Source organism: Oryza glaberrima, chromosome 2, assembly GCF_000147395.1.
Source record: "Oryza glaberrima chromosome 2, OglaRS2, whole genome shotgun sequence".
NCBI classification, from domain to species: Eukaryota; Viridiplantae; Streptophyta; class Magnoliopsida; order Poales; family Poaceae; genus Oryza; species Oryza glaberrima.
The window spans coordinates 29,180,402-29,200,248 of NC_068327.1; the positions used below are offsets into that span (position 1 = coordinate 29,180,402).

At 46.7% G+C, this 19,847-nt stretch overlaps 4 protein-coding genes and 1 non-coding gene across 6 annotated transcripts; 3 read left to right on the forward strand and 2 right to left on the reverse strand.

Annotated features, from left to right (window-relative positions):
* Positions 1 to 757: 757 nt before the first annotated feature.
* Positions 758 to 4,257, forward strand: LOC127764665 (uncharacterized). The gene is made up of 6 exons (XM_052289573.1): positions 758 to 1,338; positions 1,413 to 1,513; positions 2,449 to 2,546; positions 3,217 to 3,425; positions 3,523 to 3,575; positions 3,838 to 4,257. The coding sequence occupies exons 1-6, from the start codon at positions 957 to 959 to the stop codon at positions 3,904 to 3,906; spliced, it is 912 nt and encodes a 303-aa protein (XP_052145533.1). The 5' UTR covers positions 758 to 956; the 3' UTR covers positions 3,907 to 4,257.
* A 482-nt stretch (positions 4,258 to 4,739) lies between these two features.
* On the reverse strand, positions 4,740 to 4,864 carry LOC127764853 (U11 spliceosomal RNA). The gene has a single exon (XR_008015995.1). It is a non-coding gene; the product is annotated as a U11 spliceosomal RNA (small nuclear RNA).
* Positions 4,865 to 6,663: 1,799 nt separating this feature from the next.
* On the forward strand, positions 6,664 to 11,096 carry LOC127764622 (rhamnogalacturonan I rhamnosyltransferase 1-like). Its single transcript, XM_052289522.1, has 8 exons — positions 6,664 to 7,529; positions 8,454 to 8,521; positions 8,612 to 8,700; positions 8,808 to 8,973; positions 9,057 to 9,346; positions 9,453 to 9,657; positions 9,774 to 9,931; positions 10,113 to 11,096. Exons 1-8 carry the CDS (start codon positions 7,217 to 7,219, stop codon positions 10,354 to 10,356), a joined length of 1,533 nt encoding a protein of 510 aa, XP_052145482.1. The 5' UTR covers positions 6,664 to 7,216; the 3' UTR covers positions 10,357 to 11,096.
* Positions 11,097 to 12,074: 978 nt separating this feature from the next.
* LOC127764473 (protein TIC 20-v, chloroplastic-like) lies at positions 12,075 to 13,146 on the forward strand. Its single transcript, XM_052289358.1, has one exon. It carries the CDS (start codon positions 12,090 to 12,092, stop codon positions 12,969 to 12,971), a length of 882 nt encoding a protein of 293 aa, XP_052145318.1. The 5' UTR covers positions 12,075 to 12,089; the 3' UTR covers positions 12,972 to 13,146.
* On the reverse strand, positions 12,957 to 16,071 carry LOC127764472 (transcription factor BIM2-like). Of its 2 annotated transcripts, none has more exons than XM_052289355.1 (11): positions 15,836 to 16,071; positions 15,589 to 15,693; positions 15,089 to 15,475; positions 14,891 to 15,002; positions 14,632 to 14,701; positions 14,457 to 14,552; positions 14,340 to 14,378; positions 14,056 to 14,233; positions 13,821 to 13,968; positions 13,617 to 13,737; positions 12,957 to 13,517 (listed from the first exon to the last, which is right to left on the reverse strand). In XM_052289355.1, the coding sequence occupies exons 1-11, from the start codon at positions 15,849 to 15,851 to the stop codon at positions 13,461 to 13,463; spliced, it is 1,329 nt and encodes a 442-aa protein (XP_052145315.1). In that variant the 5' UTR covers positions 15,852 to 16,071; the 3' UTR covers positions 12,957 to 13,460. The 2 variants fall into 2 exon arrangements, with proteins under 2 accessions (XP_052145315.1, XP_052145316.1); XM_052289356.1 differs by having other exon boundaries at positions 15,589 to 15,742; positions 15,836 to 16,069.
* Positions 16,072 to 19,847: the final 3,776 nt, after the last annotated feature.

Consider the following 19,847-nt stretch of genomic DNA (forward strand, 5'->3'; position numbering starts at 1 on the left):
CCATCTGCCACTGGTGATGTGAGCAGTGGGCCGTTAACTGATGGGTCCAGTCGAGACCAAATCTGCACGGTATAACGAGAAGTCAATCACGTCCTTTTTTGGTACAAAATCTATAGGTCAAGAGGAAGGCCATCTTTGTTTAGGCTTATAAGCCAACTTATAAATCGAAAAGTCTAAAGCTTAAATAAATAAGCGGCTTTTTCGTTTGGTTTTTTTAAGCCATAAGCCACTCTAACACTATTAAGTTAAAAGCTAAGTTGGAGAAGCTTTTTTGGCTTATATGAGGTAGATGTATGACTTCATCACTAAACTTATAACATTAAGGCCCTCTTTGTTTAGATTTATAAGCCAACTTATAAGTCGAAAAGTCTAAGCCTAAACAAACAAGCAGCTTTTACATTTGACTTTTTTGAAGCCATAAGCCACTCTAACACTATTAAGCCAAAAGCTAGGTTGGAGAAGCTTTTTTGGCTTATGTGAGGTAGATATATAACTCAACTACTAAACTTAGGACATTAAATCCACCGGCTTATAAATCATATAAGCCAATAAGCTGACTTAAAAGTCTAGTCCAATAAACCTAACCTTAAATAAAGAGGGCCTAAATCCACCGACTTATAAATCATATAAACCGATAAGCTGACTTAAAAGTTTAAATCAATAAACCTAAGCCTAAATAAAGAGGGCCTAAAGCGCACGACGCACGTTGCGTATGAGAATTGTTAGAGGACGTGATTGAGGAATTAGATAGAGGATTAAAATTTCAACAACAAGGGGATTTGGGGAGAGAGAACTCCTTCAGTCCTACCTTGTCTTCCATTTTTCACAAATCGCAAGCAAAGCCCCACACCAAAATCAACCCACGAAGGCCGAAGACGACGAGGCAAGGCAACGTCGGTGTTGTGAGGGGGACACACACAAACACTCGACCTTCGAGAGATTTCCGAGCGGCAGCAATGGATCTCTGGGAGAGGGCGCGGGCCTTCGCCGGGGAGGCGGCGAAGCGGTCGCAGGAGCTGTCGGCGGAGGCGGCCAAGCGCTCGTCGGCGCTGGTGTCGGAGACGGCGAAGAAGTCCAAGGAGATCTTCTCGGAGACCGCGACCAAGTCGCGGGAGATCGCGGCCGAGGCCACCAAGCAGGCCGACCTCCTCGCCGGCCAGATCAAGCGCCTCTCCACCGACCTCCCCGTCCCCTCCATCCCCGCGATCCCGCCCATCCCCACCGCCGTCGCGCCGGAGCCGGACGCCGCGGAGCTCGAGCGCTACGGCATCACCGAAGACCTCCGCGAGTTCGTCAAGGGCATGACTATCAGCACCTTCCGCGACTTCCCCTTGCAAGGTGCGGTGTTTTCATGGTTGGGTTTAGGGAATCCATGGTGGTGGATTTGTCTGATAGGATTTTTGGTTGCGCAGATGAGCCGGAGATGTCGGATGTGCCCACGGTATCGAACGTGCGTCAGGATCTGAATGAGTGGCAGGCCAGGCACGCCACTCTCGTCCTCTCCGCCGTCAAGGTTTGTCTCAGTGAACCATTTCTTCGTTGGTTATGCATGTGTGTCCATGGGGTATTGGGGTTTTGTGACACAATTGATAGATTAGTTATATGAACCCGTGTATAAGCCAGCACGCTGTATACAATTGTTTTGTTGGGTTTACTAATCTAATTAGATGCCTATATCGAGATCACCGAAATGTATAGAATGCCGAGTTTATAATTTGTTTGGAATTCTACGAAATTTCTCTTCGTCCATTCGCTGTTATTACAATGTTTTGAATAAATTGAATGCTGACTTATTAATGTCTGGGAAATGTCTAGCGTGGGTATTTGGGCTTGATATCCCATCCTTTCATATGAGCGAAGAAGTCATTAAGATAAATTTGTTAGGGTTGTCCTTGTGTCATGGAAAGGCAGATTTGCAGGTATATTCCCTTGCCGAATACCAAAATGGCAAGCTGTAAAGTTGGCTCCTGTAGATAAGCTATCCTTTAAGTATCACAATTTGAACTTAAATGTGGCTCCTAACATTGACTTGTCAAATATGGAAGTGATTAGAAGTTGCCTGGGATTGCCGCTTACAGAGAAGTATAGTTGATGTACCGCTATGTGGTAAGACTATGTTGTTTAAAATTGTGGCAGTAAACATATATTACCATGATTTGACTGTTAGTTGGCAAACTCCGTGTACTAACCTAACTTTAAAATCAGATAGCTGACTTATGTGGAGTTAGTCAAATCCGATTGCCTTCTTGTGCATCTTGCCTACTTCAGAAGGATGGTGATCCTGTTCTGAACTTTCTTATCACGATTAATTGCTTGTGTTTATTTTGAGTTACTAAATCATTAATCTAATAAAAAATCATTAATGCATGCTTCCATTAATATGCTGTTGTATGAATGTCTAATTATGTAGTTATCACGATTTATTAAATAGTGTTGCCTGATTTCCAGGAAATTTCAAAGTTCAGATATGAGTTGTGTCCACGATACATGAAAGAGCGTAAATTCTGGAGGGTTTATTTCTTGCTAGTAAACAACTACACATCCCTGTAAGTTTTCTTTCTTCTTAGCCCATGTTGCAATCCTTGCACAGAACTGTCAATCTTGTGCATGATAAGTTTATATAACTGATTGGTTGCAACCTATTTTATATGACTCCTAGCATTTTTGCAGAAGAGCATGTGTAATCATTAATCACACCATGATTGTTTTACACATCATATATAGCTTGGACAAATTCACTGTTCATAACAGATGTCCTAACAAAATAGTCTGTTGCAGTCTACAACTTCAGTATATTGTTTGTCATTTATCCTAGTTGGCAGTTATCTCACTTGTTGAAGTAATGCAGAATCTTTAATCTGGGTTGATCTAGTTCTGATTCTTTCTTCTTCTTTTTTTGTTTTACCTTTCAATTACTTTGATGATGACTGGAAAAGTTGCAGTGATAGCTGAATTGAGTTCAATTGTTTGGTTGCTAATATTAGGATGCCTTCTTTTCTCAACTTCTGTGGTTTGGGAGTGAAAGTTTTTGTCTTCATTGTAAATTGTCAAGTGGCAAGATTGATCTGTCTTCACTGTACTAGTTAAATCATTTGTTAACTGATTGACTTGTTTGTAGCTATAATAGACAGTTGATTTGTAAATACTAGAACAGTATAATAGACAGTCTTGCACACTGACGTTGGTCACTCACAGACTTTAATGTAAACAAAACAGCTATGAGAACAAATATTTTGAGGAGCTGAAAGTAAAAGCAGAGGAGGAAAAAATGGATGCCAAGAAGGAAGTAACAGAGACCTCACAAGCTACAACTGCAGAACATAAAGACATGAAGGTGCAAAGCAAGACTTCAACTTCAACAAATCCAGAGCATGATTTGGATGTTTTCCTTCTGGGAGATCTAGGCAGTGATGATGAGGGTCCTGGTATGCTATTCATTTTCCAAAACTGATGCATCAATTGATTTGCTTACTGATTCTGCAGTTATTTTATATGATTTTTTTTTCATTTGCTTACTTCTAGATGGTGATGATGATGGGTTAGATGATGACTTCGATAAGATAGATGGCACTTCAGTAAGTTCCCTGCTCCCTTGAAATAGATGTTTGCTACAGAATTTAAGATGGCGTATATTTGTTGTTTCATACATAACAGAATGTAGCTTGGTATGTGGACATATATTATTGGAAATATAGTAAATTGTACATTGGGAAGTTCTCATTATCCTGCCAATGCCTGGCCGTATACTATCAGCCGTTAGTCAAGTGTGTTCATGACCAGCCAAAATCTTCGCAGCTGTTTGGTTTGTGCTGACAGCACAACATCTTGCTTTTGCAGGGCTTAGAGAGTGATGATGATGATGACAAGGAAAAAGCAGCAGGCAAGGCAGTAAGTGCAAAGGAGTAGCTTGCAGAGCTGGTGATCAATATGATATGAAGTGCTTTCCCAGATCTACACATGCTTATCATGACAACGAAGGCTCTAGCGCGCAGCTTACTGCACTAGTCCAGCTGCTATTGTATAATAGATGGTTGCATCTATCCATTCATTTTTCTCCCACTGAAGCAATGCTGCTTTCGTTGTTGCATTTTTCTTGTCCAAGATTTAGAAGGCTCTATTGTGTTTCCGTTTTCTGGAGCCATCTAGGGTGCTTTGCATATGCCAATATACTTCAGAAAAATCTTGACTCTCTGTCTCTATCTTAAATTAGCCCCAAAATTTCTTCTCACGTATAATAAATTTCCCTGTGTGTAGGTAGCTCTCTACATTTATAGGCCTAGACCTTTGTGTTGCATACATAACCTGGAATCCTTGATCCTGAATAGTTCCAACATGAACCAGTCCCAGACAGTGTTGCATTCATAACACATCGGTAATTCTTGATCCTGAATCTTCTAACATGGCTGAAGACATACTGTGCTCCATTCATAAATCATATCCGAAATTATGGACGCATTCATAATATGAAATTCTTGATCCTGAATTGTTCCAACATAAAGCAGCCCCAGCCACTGTGTTGCATTCACAATACATTGGCAATTCTTAAATCGTTATGACATTGCTGAAGAGATACTGTGCCCATTCAAACGAGAAATCCGAACCCATTCAAAATCTGGAAGTCTGGATCCGATTCATTATCTAAATTCGAAAACAGGAATGTTGACCATTTGTAATTAGTGATCCAAGTTGCATATACTATTATTATTCAACCATTTACTGAAACAATTAGCAATTAGGGATGGAGGGTCGGCCGTAGCGAGCCAACCCTATCTATTTCCACAAATTATGCCGGCCATATGTCTTGATAGCCATACAGCACCCATGGATGGATGGATGTGGCATACATAGCCAACCGACCCTTTTTAACTTCAACCCAACTCATCCCGCTCATATTTGTAGCCTCCCCTCGCCCGCGCTCGCGCACAACTCCCCGAGGTGGTATTATTCGGAGCCGCCCTTCGCTGAATCGCTGCACTCGGCTCGCGCGGGTGCGCGGTGCTGCTTCTGGGCCACCCCAGCAAGCAGCCCAGCCCAAATACGGCTCATAAAATAACGGCCTGCTCCCCTGCGATAATTCAAAGTACCGTGTATGTTGTTATTCTTCCTCTTAAGAAAAAGAGGGAGAGAACATGTTCGTCCTTGGAAAAAAAAATACTAATATTCCGTATGCTTGTTACTGCAAAGCAGAGATACAGTGTACTAATACGTCAGTACAACGTACGTGAAAGTATAACGTAGATTTGTCTAGTTCACGTGCCCTTGGAATTTGGAAGCGGTTCAATCCCATCCAGCTAGTGGTACACACGCGGCGCTGTTTCTCTGTTTCTGCTCTGGACAAAGGACTCCCCCAAGTGGGCGCGAGTGTGGACAACTCGTGATCCCTCAACATTCAAACAGTAAAAAAAAAAAAAGACAAAAAAAAACAAGGAGGAAAAAATGATACCCGGGGGGGGGGGGGGGGGGGGGGTCCATAGATCCATCATCCATTGGCTCCACGCAGATCCTGCTGAACTTCTGTTTGCCCTGCATTGTTTCCTGTTGCATTCCAGCTGATGCTACTACCATCTGAAGGAACCTGAAATTGAGCTGGACGCATTCACATGCTGTCACAGACTCAACAGTTTGGTTGACCCGCATATTATCCATCCATGATCCATGATACTACTGCTAGAACAATCAGTCAGGTGCATGATTAATTCTTTGCCGAATTTCATTCCGGCATGTTGTACAGACATTAATTCCTTTGTTTAGAGGGAACTTGGGCGTCACATTATTCGCGTTATAGTGGCAGCATCAGTGTGATCTGTCACCTACCTTGTATTTTTAAAGCACCGGGACGCTGTGCATGTGAAACCAGCCTAGAGCGCCGGCCGCGGGGCGTCGAGCCGAGCTGTATTTGCTTCGGAGAACAAAATCTTGCGCACTTGGGACCCAGATTGGCTTCGAAAGTGATCGCAAAGTCCAATTCGAAGTCTTGTGATTGATCGACAATGATTTATCAGCATATGGTCCATCGAGCAAAGTCGGAAGACACTGTATGAGACGAAGAACTAATAACAGAAGGGATCAATCAGCTACGAGAATTCAGAGGATTCCGTCCTCCTTTTTTAATCCAAAACCAGTTCTGGAAATCGTAGCAAGATGAGCCTGTAACTACAAGGATAAGGAATGTTTTCATTCAAAGACCAATCGACTGCGCTTTCTTTTTTTTTTTGCTTTCCTGGTAAATGGATTTGTTCCATGTCGTCGCACATACAAATTCCTAATCCTACAAGGTTAGCTCCAAATCCCATTGTCTCGACTCTTGAGGCACATGACGTCTGACGAGAGCTCGGTGACTTATAGCAACACGTGACCATAAAACTAACTCATTCTCCTTCCATGTGGGCCCGCGATCCAACGGCGTCCGCGGGCCGCACAGCCCAGCCAGGCAGCCACACCGCTCACGTGCAACCGCCCCCTCCAAGACGGCGCCCGCTGACCCCACAGCCCACCATCCGGACCGTCCGCTCGTTCCCATCCCCGCCATCCCGCGCCGTCCACGTGTACAGCAAACGCCTCGTGTGCACTCCACCGGTGCCGCCTAACCGCGTCTCCCGCCGGTTACTCGGACACGTCGTCCCCCGCCCGCCGAATATTACCATCACCGACGCGAGGGCCGAAAATAACTTCACGCTCCCCCCCACGATTCGCTCCTCCTCACGCTCGCGACGCCCACCACCACCGCCGAGATCCACCCGCCGGCGGCGCCGCCGCAACTGCCACTCTCCCTCCGGCGTGGTGCTCCGACGGAGGCGGTGTGTGTGGTGTGGGTGGGTGACTTGCCGGGGTTTGCTTGCCAAAGATTCGGTCGCCCAGTTTAAGGAAGGTGATAAGGCGGGGCGGGGCAATAACTGCTGGATTTGCCGCCGCTTCATTGCTCGGCGAGGTTGCGGGGGGGATTTCTTGCCATTTCTCGCCGATTCGGAGCCCGCATTGGATGCCGGAGATCGCGTCCTTATAGCTGGGTGGGGGGAGGCGAGCTTGGTTGGCCCGAGGTGGCGTCTCACGGAGGCAGGTGCTGTGTGCGCGAGGAGGAGAATTTCGCCGAGCTGTGTTGAGTGGTGGCGAGGCGATTCCCCCCGCGCGGGAGTTCGTGGTGGAATTTTGACGTGCGCGAGGCGAGATGCTTGTTGGGAGGCAATAATAGGGTACTGAATTCGCCGGTCCACGCTCGATGGGGTGGAAGGCGACGATGGGTGGTGTCAAGGTGGCCGGCGGTGGCGGCGGCATGGAGAAGGTCAGGTGCCCGTCGGTGGCCGCGGTGGCGCGGTCGCGGATGAGGCCGTGGGTTCTGCGCGCCACCACGACGGTGCTGCTTTGGACCTGCGTCATGCAGCTCACGGCCGTCGGGGAGAGGTGGGGGCCGCGCGTCCTCAAGGGGTGGCCGTCGTGCCGGACGGCGCAGGAGGCGGCCTCCGCCGCGCTCGCCGCCACGCGGTTCCCAATGCCGGTACCCGTCGTGGAGAAGGCCCCATTGCCGCCGAAAAGTGAGTATCCCCACTACCCTGCTTTCGCATGCTCGTTCTTGGAAACTGCCAATCTGCCATGGATTCGTAGATTGCTGCATGATGCATACGGTTTTCTCAATCAATCCCCTTATACCAGCTAATGTTTTTTTGCCGTTGTATTTGCGCCGGATTGGGAAAATGCAGCCGCTCGTTTTGATGAATTATGCCGTGTTTTGGGTTGTTTTCATGTTAACATCATACAAAATTTTTGGTGCGCTTGGATGCTGTGGAATTAAACGAAAACTCATGTTTTTCAATGGAAATTTTCTAAAAGAACAATTTTCCCGTATTTTCGAAAATTTATATTAATTCCCCCAAAAGATGTGCTGTAGTTTGACATTCTAGTCTATGGCCATTGTGACGGAATGGAAAGGAACATGTACCTACATTTGGTGGCTCAAGCACGATAATTATGTGTTAGCCTTTTCCTTTTCGGTACCAATTGTAGTGCATTTAGGAACTCACATGGGTGACCACAACATTAGCTGCTCATTTAAGAGCTTGATCTAGCTTTTTGTAGAAACTACTATGCGACTATAATGATAGTACAGTTTGACGATTTTCTCTACTTCTGGAGACTATTGGTCTGTTCATGCAACAAACTTTGATCGAACTTAATGTTAGTTATGGATAATCCGTTAATCCTACTTTTACTTTAACAAAGCGAGGGGTGTACGTATTTTGTTCACTCTTTGCAAGTAGTTGAATGAACGGTTTGATTGGCCTTGCCCGTTAATTATTTTTCCTACTGTAAGTTTGCCACTTAAGAATCTCAATTGGAATTCAATCCGTACTTGGTAAAAAGTAATGTGGTATAATTCTGCTCGATGTATATAGTATGCTTGCATGCTAGTAGTTGTCCTGCTTTTTTGCTTTCCTAATCTGTTTCCATTTTCTGCTTAGGAATTTATAGGAACAACGGTTATCTGATGGTTTCATGCAATGGTGGACTCAACCAAATGCGAGCAGCTGTAAGCATTTAACATTTTATCATTTAGTTAAATTACACCACTCAATTATGTTTAGCATTTAACAAAACGTGCTATTTCATGTTTACCCAGATATGTGATATGGTTGTCATTGCAAGATACTTGAATGTGACTCTAATAGTGCCCGAGTTGGATAAGACATCATTTTGGAATGATCCAAGGTGCATTTTCTGTTTTGGTATTATTTTACGTTTGCCTGCATCTTTCTGACCTGTATACTAATTTATGACCATATACTTAATCAAACTTTCTTTAATTTTCCTTTTAGTGAGTTCCAAGATATATTTGATGTTGAACACTTTATAACATCTCTGAGAGATGAGGTTCGTATTCTTAGAGAGTTGCCACCAAGGGTAAAGCGAAGAGTGGAACTTGGAATGTTCCACTCAATGCCACCTATTAGCTGGTCTGATATCTCTTATTACCGTAACAAGGTTAGATGTCTATTTCACTATTTGCCCTTCAATTCTACTTTGAGTGAAAAAAAGGGTATTGAATTTGAATTCACTTTGTACAGATACTTCCTTTAATTCGGAAGCACAAGGTTCTTCATCTGAACAGAACTGATGCTAGGCTAGCAAATAACGGACTACCGCTCGATGTCCAAAAGTTGCGTTGCCGAGTTAACTTCGGTTCACTGAAGTTCACTTCCGATATTGAAGAGTTAGGCAGGAGAGTGATTAGATTGCTTCGCCAAAATGGCCCCTTTTTGGTCCTTCATTTACGATATGAAATGGATATGCTGGCTTTCTCTGGCTGTACTGAAGGCTGCACTCGTGAAGAGGCAGATGAGCTCACAAGAATGAGGTAAAAAATTGCTGGTTTTCAAACTATCAATTCGAGATCATTTCATTCTTGCATATTGTTTTTTTTTAGCCGTCACATAATACAGCTGAGTTACTCATAATCTCAGATATGCTTATCCATGGTGGAAAGAGAAAGTAATAAACTCCTATGCAAAAAGAAAAGATGGCCTTTGCCCTTTGACACCAGAGGAGATTGCTCTTGTCCTCAGAGCCTTGGACATTGACAGAAGTATGCAGATATACATTGCAGCTGGAGAAATATATGGTGGAAAGCGTAGAATGGCTGCTCTTACTTCAGCGTATCCCAACGTGGTATGGACCAAATTGTGCACATGTATCTTTGATGGCATCACTGGTATCATTACTCTGCAGACTGCAGATCTCTTGTTCCATTTTGCTGATGTGTGTTCTTATAATTGATGCTCTAGGTGAGAAAGGAGACACTTTTGCAACCTTCCGATCTCATGTTCTTCCAGAACCATTCGTCACAAATGGCAGCTCTGGATTACTTGGTATCACTGGAAAGTGATATATTTGTTCCAACATATGATGGTAATATGGCTAAAGTTGTTGAGGGACACCGCAGGTATATTTTGTACTTGATCACACCTCTGCATTCTAAGTACAGTACTACATTCCTACATTGTCCTTTTGAACCTGGACATTCTAATAGTCATAGAATGTAAACCGAATGGGAGGACTTTATGCAATGTTAAACAATTTCTTTTCTTTAGAGGTAAAGCTGATTGATTATTTTTCTGTTACAGGTTCATGGGTTTTAAGAAAACAATCTTATTGGATCGAAAACTCATTGTTGAGCTGGTCGACCAGTATAATAGTGGTTCTATGCTGTGGGATGAATTCTCTTCACTAATCAAGTCTGTCCACGCAAACCGAATGGGAGCAGCTTCAAAAAGGACAGTGATTCATGACAAACCGAAGGAAGAGGACTACTTCTATGCTAACCCTCAAGAGTGCTTGCGAGATCCCAATCTTTTACGGACATCATGATATTTTTACTAGCGCAATTGCGCGAGTATACTTATTACCATTACACGTTTACAGCATAGCTGAACTTGTTTCTTCCGAGCTGACTCAAATGGCTCGGCATTTTCAGTTCAGAACTTCAGGTTGGGCCATTGACAAGGGAGTTTGGATGGAAGCTGAAAGAAAGGATGATACAATTGTGAGCTTGTGACTACTTAACTCAAATGTAGTTGGTACATAGACGTTACATGTTGGGGAATTGGGGATGTTAGGTTTCCTAATTACGCCGATTAAGAGAAGATATTCATGTATAGATGGGGGCGGGTTAGTGGATAAGTTAGTTCAACAGAACGTTACCGATCATGGTTCATGAAGGAAATTGTTATATATCAGGTTTTTCATACTTTGTGCAGACATTACTGCTCTTGCATCTTGAATTTCTCTCCGTCTCCTGAAGTTTTACTATGTAGTACTACCAACTGTTTCAGCAGTCTGAACAGATGCTGCTGGTTGTTGGGTGTATATATGCTCTGATTGTGTATTATAGAACACCAGAATGCACGGTGATGTATCATTTTTTTTACCACGGCTGTGCTGTGGTGGTGTATCGAAGTAATACATGCCTCTACTTGTTAACGTGCGAGTCAGTGCATCTTGTTTTCAGTGGCGATTAAGATAGGATTAGCACTGATCCAAGAGCGACCCAGCAGTTAAGTGGTCTTGTCCTACTCGTTATCGTCTCATCGATCGTTGGAGCACTCAGCTCGAAATGCAGTGAACCACCGCGAGAATAGCCGCTAGAGATGCGCGCGAATCTGGCACGGAGCGCGCGGCCGAGCCGAGCCGAGCCCATCCCACAGTGCACGGGGTTGAGTGCCTCGTCGTCTCCACTTCGTTGCCGATCTCTACTCGTCAACGCGCGCGAGGGACTCGACGTGCAACCGATCCCTAGGCGATCGCTCTGCTAGACTGCTACGTTCGAGCTCGTGCATATGCGCCTGGTTTTGTGCGATGGATTGGAGGATTAACGTTGACGCAAGAGCCATCTTGGGATCGAGTTTAATTTAATTTTACTAGTGCTCCATTCGACGGGAAACGTGCCAGTAGGAGGCAATGGGGATGAGATTGATGAATTTTCATATGGCAGTATGAGGCAATGGTAGATCCGCAAGCTGCATAGCTCGTGTAATTAGTAAACCATGCTGGTAGATTTGTAGTCTGCTTTTGTGCTAGTGAAGCAGTCAGTCAGGTAACTGTCGGGTGTGGAACGGAGGGAAGATTAACGGGCCACGCTGCTGCAGGCTGCAGCTGTTCTCCCCTTTCTTTTACAGGACCATCCAAATCCATTAAACGAAAATCACACATTATTACAGTTCGTACAACGAAAATCACGCCATTTCCTTGTGTGTGTCAGATCGCTGCCAGCCAATTGCCAAGTGCCAACGGCTGAACGACACACTACGGGCATTACGGGCCGCGCGCGCGGAGTTCAGCTTGAGAGGCGTACAACGCCTTAGCCCATTACGAAATCGCGATGCATATGGTACGACGAAAGCCTGGTAGCCCACGCAGGAAAACCGGCAAAACGCGTCTCGGACGAGGCCCAAACAGTACGCCTGATCCTTTCGGCCCAGTGAACAGCACGGCGCCGCAAGCTTTGGCCCATCTAATGCTCTTCCTGCCTGCCGCGGCGCCCTCGCCGTTGCCCTCCCGCACCAGGCACCACCAACCAATCTCCTCGTCTCCCACTCGGCCACATGCCCCACATCCCACCGAAATCTGGAAAAATCTCCACGCTCCCAACCCCGCTTCGCCTTCGCCCCGGTGGCCGCAGCCGCGCGGCGCCACTCTGCCCCCCAACCAGCCAAACTCCCCCGCCTCACGGCACTGCACCCGCAAAAATCTCAGCTCCCACCCGCCGCGCCGCGCTGCTCCCCCAACCAAATCCCTTCTCCATGGCATCCGCCGTTTCGCTCCTCCTCCTCTCGTCCCCGCGCCCGCTCCGCCGCGCGGCGCCGGTGCCAGCGCTACGCTCCCAGGCGCGCCACCCCTTGCTCCTCGGCCACGCGGGCGAGACCGCGCTCGGGGTATGGGCCACGCGCGCCCGCCTGCCCGCGCCGCCGCCGCGCGCCTCCAACCCGAACAACGACAACGACAACAGCGGCGCCGTGGAGGCGCCCGACCGCCTGGTGGCCGCCGTCGCCTACCTCTACCCGTTCCTCGACGGCGTGCACCACGGCCGCTTCCTCCTCGCGCAGTTCCCGCTCTTCAGCACCCTGCTCAGCCCGCTCGCGCCGGCCGCGCGCCTCTTCCGCTCCTCCCCGCTCACGCCCTTCCTCCTCTTCCTCACCCTCTACTTCGCCGTCGTGCGCAACCAGCAGGCCTTCTCCCGCTTCGTCCGCTTCAACGCCATGCAGGCCGTCGCGCTCGACGTGCTGCTCATCTTCCCCGACCTCCTCGTGCAGTCCTTCGCGCCCTCCACCGGTGGCGGGATCGGATTCGAGCTCTTCCAGAGTATGGAGAGCACCGTGTTCCTCTTCCTGCTCGTCTGCCTAGTCTACGGCGGGGGCGCGTGCCTGCTAGGGAAGACGCCGCGGCTGCCAATCGTCGCAGATGCAGCCGAGCGCCAGGTGATGTGATGAGCTTTTGTCAAATCTTGCTGGTGAAAAGGAACAAAGGAAAATGATATACACATCCATCTCGATGCCTCATTGATGTTAGTAGATCGCAAATTCACAAGTTCAGTTTAGTACAGTGATTATTTACAGCTGTAGTAACCAATTTAATGAATGGAGTTACGGAAGGTTGGTACAATGGCATTACAAAATTTACAATCAAGTGTATGAACGAATGAGTTGAATTGGGAATTTTTAGAGATAGCAATACATATACTCGCTATAGAATATGGAATTCTGGACTACATTTACAGATGATGAATGAGAAATTGGGGAGTGTCCTCAAGACCTCCCCTGAAGGAGCTTCAATGGTATATGAATGGATGCTTAGGTTAGTTAATTGTTGTTGCAATATAAATAAAATAATTGCATCAATTGGGGATTGTGGTTGCTGCTACCAAGTTATTGTCTGAACTTGATGATGTCTGAATTTTCTAGTTTGGAGAAAAAGTTCTAGCTTTTATTGCACCGCCTCTTGGTTATTTGGATGGGCTCTTCATCTTCATTGATCTGTGATGTGAAGTCAGGACAAAGGTACAAAATAATTATTAAGCAGACGATCTATATGTTCAAACATCATGAATAAATCAACTTTGTAAAGCTCTATACCTTTGAGTTGTCACTAGTATTATCTCTTGCTCGTTTGGCCAGGTTGATCTCTACAGCTATATTAGCTTGAGATGGATCTAGTCCTGACTTTTTAAGAGCTTCTGTCAATCTGTTGAATAATCTGTTGCAAATTGAAGTAGTATCCTGTTAGTTACATATTGTGCTAACTTTAGTCTTGAAGTAACAAATGGTTAAGGAACAGACCCTTGAGAGTAAGCGCTAGAAATACTATGGTTTTCATCGTGAAGGGTCTGTTTCTCGTGCTTGTTCGGCATTTTGTTGCCTGGTTCAGACTCTTGGCGCATTGTTGACATGCTCAGCCATGGTGGCTGATTGCTGGGTGTGCTGTTCTCTGCGTTTAAAAGACATTAAAGTTAGTGGATCTAGTTCTTAATTACAAGAATTCTGACTGTTGAAAGGTGATAAGAAATGGACTTACTTTCCAAATTTTGTGGTGTGCCTGTTGCCATGTGGGAGGAACTGGTGGTTGTACTGGTTACACTCTGTGTGTTGAAGAGAGCAGGTTGTGCTGCCGATATGTGCTTGGGACCGTACTGTTCGTTGTTCATGTCCTGTGTGGATGGTGACAAATCTTCCCCCTGGACTTGACTGGTGTTCTGTGAGACCATGAACAAGAAACAAGGATGGGTACATATCATTGGTATATGATTATGATGAATTGTGCATTCGCTTTCAGTTGCTGTTTTTATTTTACGGAATTACCTTTGTGTTTCTCCAGCATGATCTATAGTAGACTTTTGCCTACCAAGAAAAAAAAATAGAGGGTGAATACTGTTGCACAATTATGTCATGAACATGCTAACATGGCTATGATAGTACCCATGGCATGGATTTGGAATCCTCGTGATTCCTTTCTGGATCGGCTTCCTCATACTTTTGGACTTTCTCTTGCAAAAACCTTATGTATTCAATAACCTGCAAACAAAATGCTTCACAAGGGAGAAATTGCAATATAGCCTGCTGACTACAGTGCCAAAATTGATATTCTGTTTACCTCCGAAAGGAAAGAAGCTTTGTCTCTCTTCTGATCAGTGTGTGGCAGGAGTTCACGAAGTATTTCAAGCCTGAAGGAGAGCATGAAGAATTGCATTTTAGAACACATTTCTTGCACCATATACTTATATGAAATTGTCTTGGAATTAAATGCTGCTAATATGATATCTTGTTGAGCTATCTAGCTACGTCTTCATGGTTGGTTTGTTCCTGCTCTGCAGAAAATAATTCAAAATGGTGTTTGACCTCTACTAGCTTGCCTGTCATTTATCTTGGTCCTCCTTCTCTGCTCAGTTGCTGAATGCTTTGATCTCGGAGTGCTGGGTCCCTGATCGGCGCTGCTGGCGCTACTTCTTCCCTCTGCTCTTGTTGCTGAGTGCACATGTATATATCAAATCCATCAGTGCCTGAATTGAAGTGACAGACTAGAGAATCAACAATACAACTGCGGTACTAACCTTCATATGGTGTCTGGCCTATGGATCTTTGATCAATGGCAGAATCTTGCCACATCGTCGACGGCGCACGGTGAGCCCTACTCCCAGATCTTCCTCCTGTTTCATGTGCATTCTCCATCCTGGCGCCATGAAGCGCAGGTGCAAATGCGAACGCACTCCTCCTGACGCCGCCATGGCTACCGGCCTCTTCTCTCGACGGAGTACCGGACGCGTGCCTGATGCTGAACGTCCCGACGCCGCCCGGTAGCACGTGCTCCTCCGAGTCCGAACCTGCCGGCGACGCGCCGTCGACGGCACTCCCCGCCGCCGTGCCATTGCCGCTGCTGCGGCCGCGCTGCTTGGCCAGCTCCAGTGGCCTCAGTGATCTGCGGATCTCCATACCGTATCCTGCACTTGACATGGGTAACATGGGTTAGCAAGTTGGTGCATTGCTGTCTAACTTGCACACCATGGCACTTGCAGTTGAGAAGGCAAAGGAGAGGGCGGTGCAGACAGCTCACCTCGCGATGAATGGCTGGAATGCTGCTCCTCCCGGTGCTGGAACGGCGGCGACGACGAGCCGCCGCCGGCGCGGAGCGAGAGGAAGTCATGAGCCGGCTCCTCTCCTGCGAATCACCGACAAGCACAACACAACACACGGCAATGTACCATGAGCTGATGAGCATCATGCGGTGAAGAGAGAAGACGCTGTGGAATTGGAGGAAGGAAGGAAAGGACACTAGGGTGAAGTGTAATTCTCTTTGATACCTTGGAAGAGCTGCATTGGCGCCCGGGACACAGGACACTGGAGATCTGTCGACGCTGCTGCCAAGCCGAGCGGCCTGCCGTTGCAGCAGAAAGATGGCGCCTGGATCTTGCCGCTGGGCAGTACACTGATGGAATGTAGCGAATTCGGTTGTCCACTCGGACCTTATTATAGTCGGCTAAGAGAGAGTCGAGAAGGATAGGAGACTGATAATGATATAACAAATAAGCTAGGGAGGTAAGCCCTGCTGCCTGCCGCCTCCCTGCCTGTCTGGCTGGTAGTATTATACTTTGTACCTTTGATATAACAAACGTTTCATGGTTAGATTATACTCTCTCACATCCACGTCTCCCTTTGCATCATCATACTATACAGGGAGTGGATTTTAATCCCTCGAGAGGATATCCTCTCGTATACTTTGTTTTTTTTGAATTTGATGCAAATAGTTGTAAAAAATTCTAAAAAAAATTGACAATATAGAGTATAATGATGCCTACAAGTCCACCAAAATTCATGTTCAAATTCGATCTACACATCGAGAAACAAAAAAGACAAATTTAGATATAAACAGTACGCTACTATTCATAGGCTGAATTTGTCTTTTTTATATCTCGACGTGTGAGTTGAGTTTGGACTTAAGATTTAGTTGAGTTGCATATATGTGTTGTATGGATGTTGTCAAATTTTTCCAGAATTTTTCATAACCGTTTAGATGGTTTTTAAGCAAACGAGAGAATATCCCCTCGAGGGATTAGAATAGTTTCCCGACAGATGCGAAAGCATTGCATGTCACCGGCAGAAGTTTCATAATATAAGATAGGGGTAGTTGTTTAGTTAAAGCTACATATGTACGTCGGCAAAGTAATTAAGTATTGTGCACGGTAGTTTTGATCGATATATCTGTGATGGCCAACCTTTTGATGACCGACGAGACAGCAAAGCTACCGATCGGTTACCGCTAATTGCGGGACAGCGGATACATCAACTTTTAACCGAGGAGAGCAAATGCCAACTTCGGATAAACGAGGCAGCAGGTAGAAGCGAAAGAAGGAAAATGAGAGGCTACTTAGCTAGCTATAAGCAGCTCACGTGCTCCGCCGGTGGCGCGAGGCGGTGTTGCGGGGTGGGGGCCTCGCGCTTTCCTGCCGTTTCCACCCCCGCCCTTTGCGCGCACATGCACGCCGACGGCGGCGCACGCGACACCTGGCCTTCTGCCCTTCCCGAGCAGTTTGCTAGCTACGCTTGCCTCGCCGCCGCCACGCGCGGGCGCGCGCCCGGCAGGCAGTGGCACGGACTCATGCCGCGGGTGCATTTCCAGCGCCGCCGCACCCAGCGCCAGCGGACGGGGGCCGCCTTTACAGCCTCCAACCGAAGGCGCGCGCGCGTCGAATCGATCGATCGATCTACCGTGCGCGACATGCCACGCGCTCGCCGAAACGGACGGGAGATCGATCGGGATCCCGGCCCGCGCGCGCGACCACCGGGCGTTGTGTTGCTGCGTTCGTGGACCGGTGCACGGGGCACGGCCATGTCACACTCACCCGTAATTGCCTGGATCGATTGGTCGCGCGTAGTACGTGCCGTGGTGCACGTGCCCCGCGGTGTGTGGGGATGCGTCTACGATCTACGTGGATGGACCCCGTGTCCCCGTCGGTACGCGACCGATCGATCGATCGGTCGATGCGTGGGGCGGTGCATGAACCCGACGACGCGGCTAGCTCGAAAGCGAAACACGTACGGCGAATTGGCGAGACTGTCAAATCATCTGTGTGGCAAATCTGAGCCCGGAAGTGAGAGTGACCGGCGTTGCAGGTTAGGGTTCTCGTGAACCGACTCGGCGTGAGCATCCGACAATTAGGATTTGAAATTGATTAGGAGATAGAAGAAGAGCTTTAGCTTAAGCTCTCAAAGTCGTTGCGCCCAAAAAACGACAAGGAGCATGTGTCCCGCATAACCCACGAAGCTTCGTGGCCGTTTCGCTCCGAGACATAAGAAAACGTCCAAGGGCTAATGGCGAGTAGTTACCTTGTGCATGCCGGCCGGATTAGTAGTTCTTTAGATTAGATCGATCCCGATCGAAATGATTTGATCCCATCATTGACAGCGCAGGCAGGCAGTGCGTGATCGGTGGACGTGCCTCTCCTGTCCTCTCCTCTGTTCTGCTCTGATCAGAACATTCCCTCTGCAGAACTGCAAAGCTGAGGAATCCGTTTAGGGATCAGTAAACAACTCCGGCCCGCGATTAAATTAACTCCCGATTAAGATATCCTCCCGCAGTGCTCGATCGTCACTCAGATCTGAGAGCATCGATCACGTGGCCAACGCATCGATCCAACGCCATAGCCACCGCCAAGTTATTACCATGCCGCTACAGTGCCAGTACAGTACGTCGCACCTGCTCTGTTCGCTGCATCATGTCTCTGCAGTAACAAAATTACAAAGCGGAGTAACAGGTATCAGCAGTAGCTGGCTTAGCTAAGGCCGAGAGCCCGAGATGGAGGAGCACGTTGAGGATTTGGGCAGCGTTTGCCTTTTCGGTTGGATTATGAAACATGGATCTGTTTTTTAGGGGAGAAGCATGTGAGTTTGGGGCTTTCGGGGTGAGTTGTCGCCTTCATGGCCAAGGGTGCCGGCACGTGAGGCACCGGGAATTGAAAGGCCTTGGCCGCCCCTATCATTTTTCATAGATTTACACTTGGCCTCTCATGCAGGGTAGTTCAGATAGACCAACCAGACAATCAAGCTGCTGAAGCAGTTATTGTATTAGGGTAAAAAGGATTCAATAAACAAAACTGTTAGTACGATTCTAGCAGAACTTTATCTTGTGAGCACTGGAGAAGTGTTTGGCAGAAGCCGAAGCCATCTGCCGCGGCGTCGCGCCGTGGTCGCCGGCGGCGGCCGGTCCGTCGTCGTCGCCGTCGTCACCCTCGGCGCGGGAACCCTTGCAGAAACGCGCCAACAAGGACGCCAACGCCGCCAGCCAGGAGATGTCGGGTGATCCGCGTTCCATCACCTCCTACGATTTAGATATAAATTTAGCTGAATTTGATGGTTTTTATCTGTGGCTGTGCAAGGCTGGAGGGTAGTAACTAGTCTGTGAACTGACCAGCAGATTGATTCTGGATGCTTGATTACAATCGCTAGTTACCCGGCTTACAAGCATATGCTCCTTTTTTTATAGCTGAACAATGGAGCACCTGTGCTGAATTTTATGCTGCTCTGCTTGTTCGTCAAAATTCGATCGCGACGTACTACCAGTAGTATTACATTTCCAATTGGTTAGCTTGGTGACTATTCTTCCTTGACAAGCACAAAAGTATACTCCGATGGTGCAGTGCATAACTGCATACCGCAATGCAGCTTCCGATGTAACATCTCTCTGAGTCATTAAGGTAAGGCTCCGTTTAGTTCTAAAAAGTTTTTTCCAAAAACATCCCATTGAATATTTGGACACATACATGAATTATTAAATGTAGATTAAAAGAAAAACTAATTGCACAGTTAGGGAGTAAATCGTGAGACGAATCTTTTGAGGCCTAATTAGTCTATGATTAACCATGAATGCTACAGTAACCCACATGTGCTAATGGCGGATTAATTAGGCTCAAAAAATTCGTCTCGCGGTTTCCAAGCGAGTTATGAAATTAAATTTTTTATTTGTGTCCAAAAACCCCTTCCGACATCCGGTCAAACGTCCGATGTGACACCCAAAAAATTTCATTTCGCGAACTAAACAACAGGCCCTAAAGTCTTGCAACACGCATGTGACGTGACTGAGTGGACTGGAATAACGGACAGTGACCCGACGTTTTGGAGATCTTTGGAGAACAAGGTGTTGAAAGTCATCAAAATTTAGGTTGTGTTTTTTTTGAGAGGTTGAAAACTTCTTCCCTACACAAGTAAAACTGATCGATGGATTAACACATGATTAATCAAGTATTATCTATTAAAAGCCTTAAAAATGGATTAATATGACTTTTAAAACAACTTTCTTATAGAAACTTCTTTTTAAAA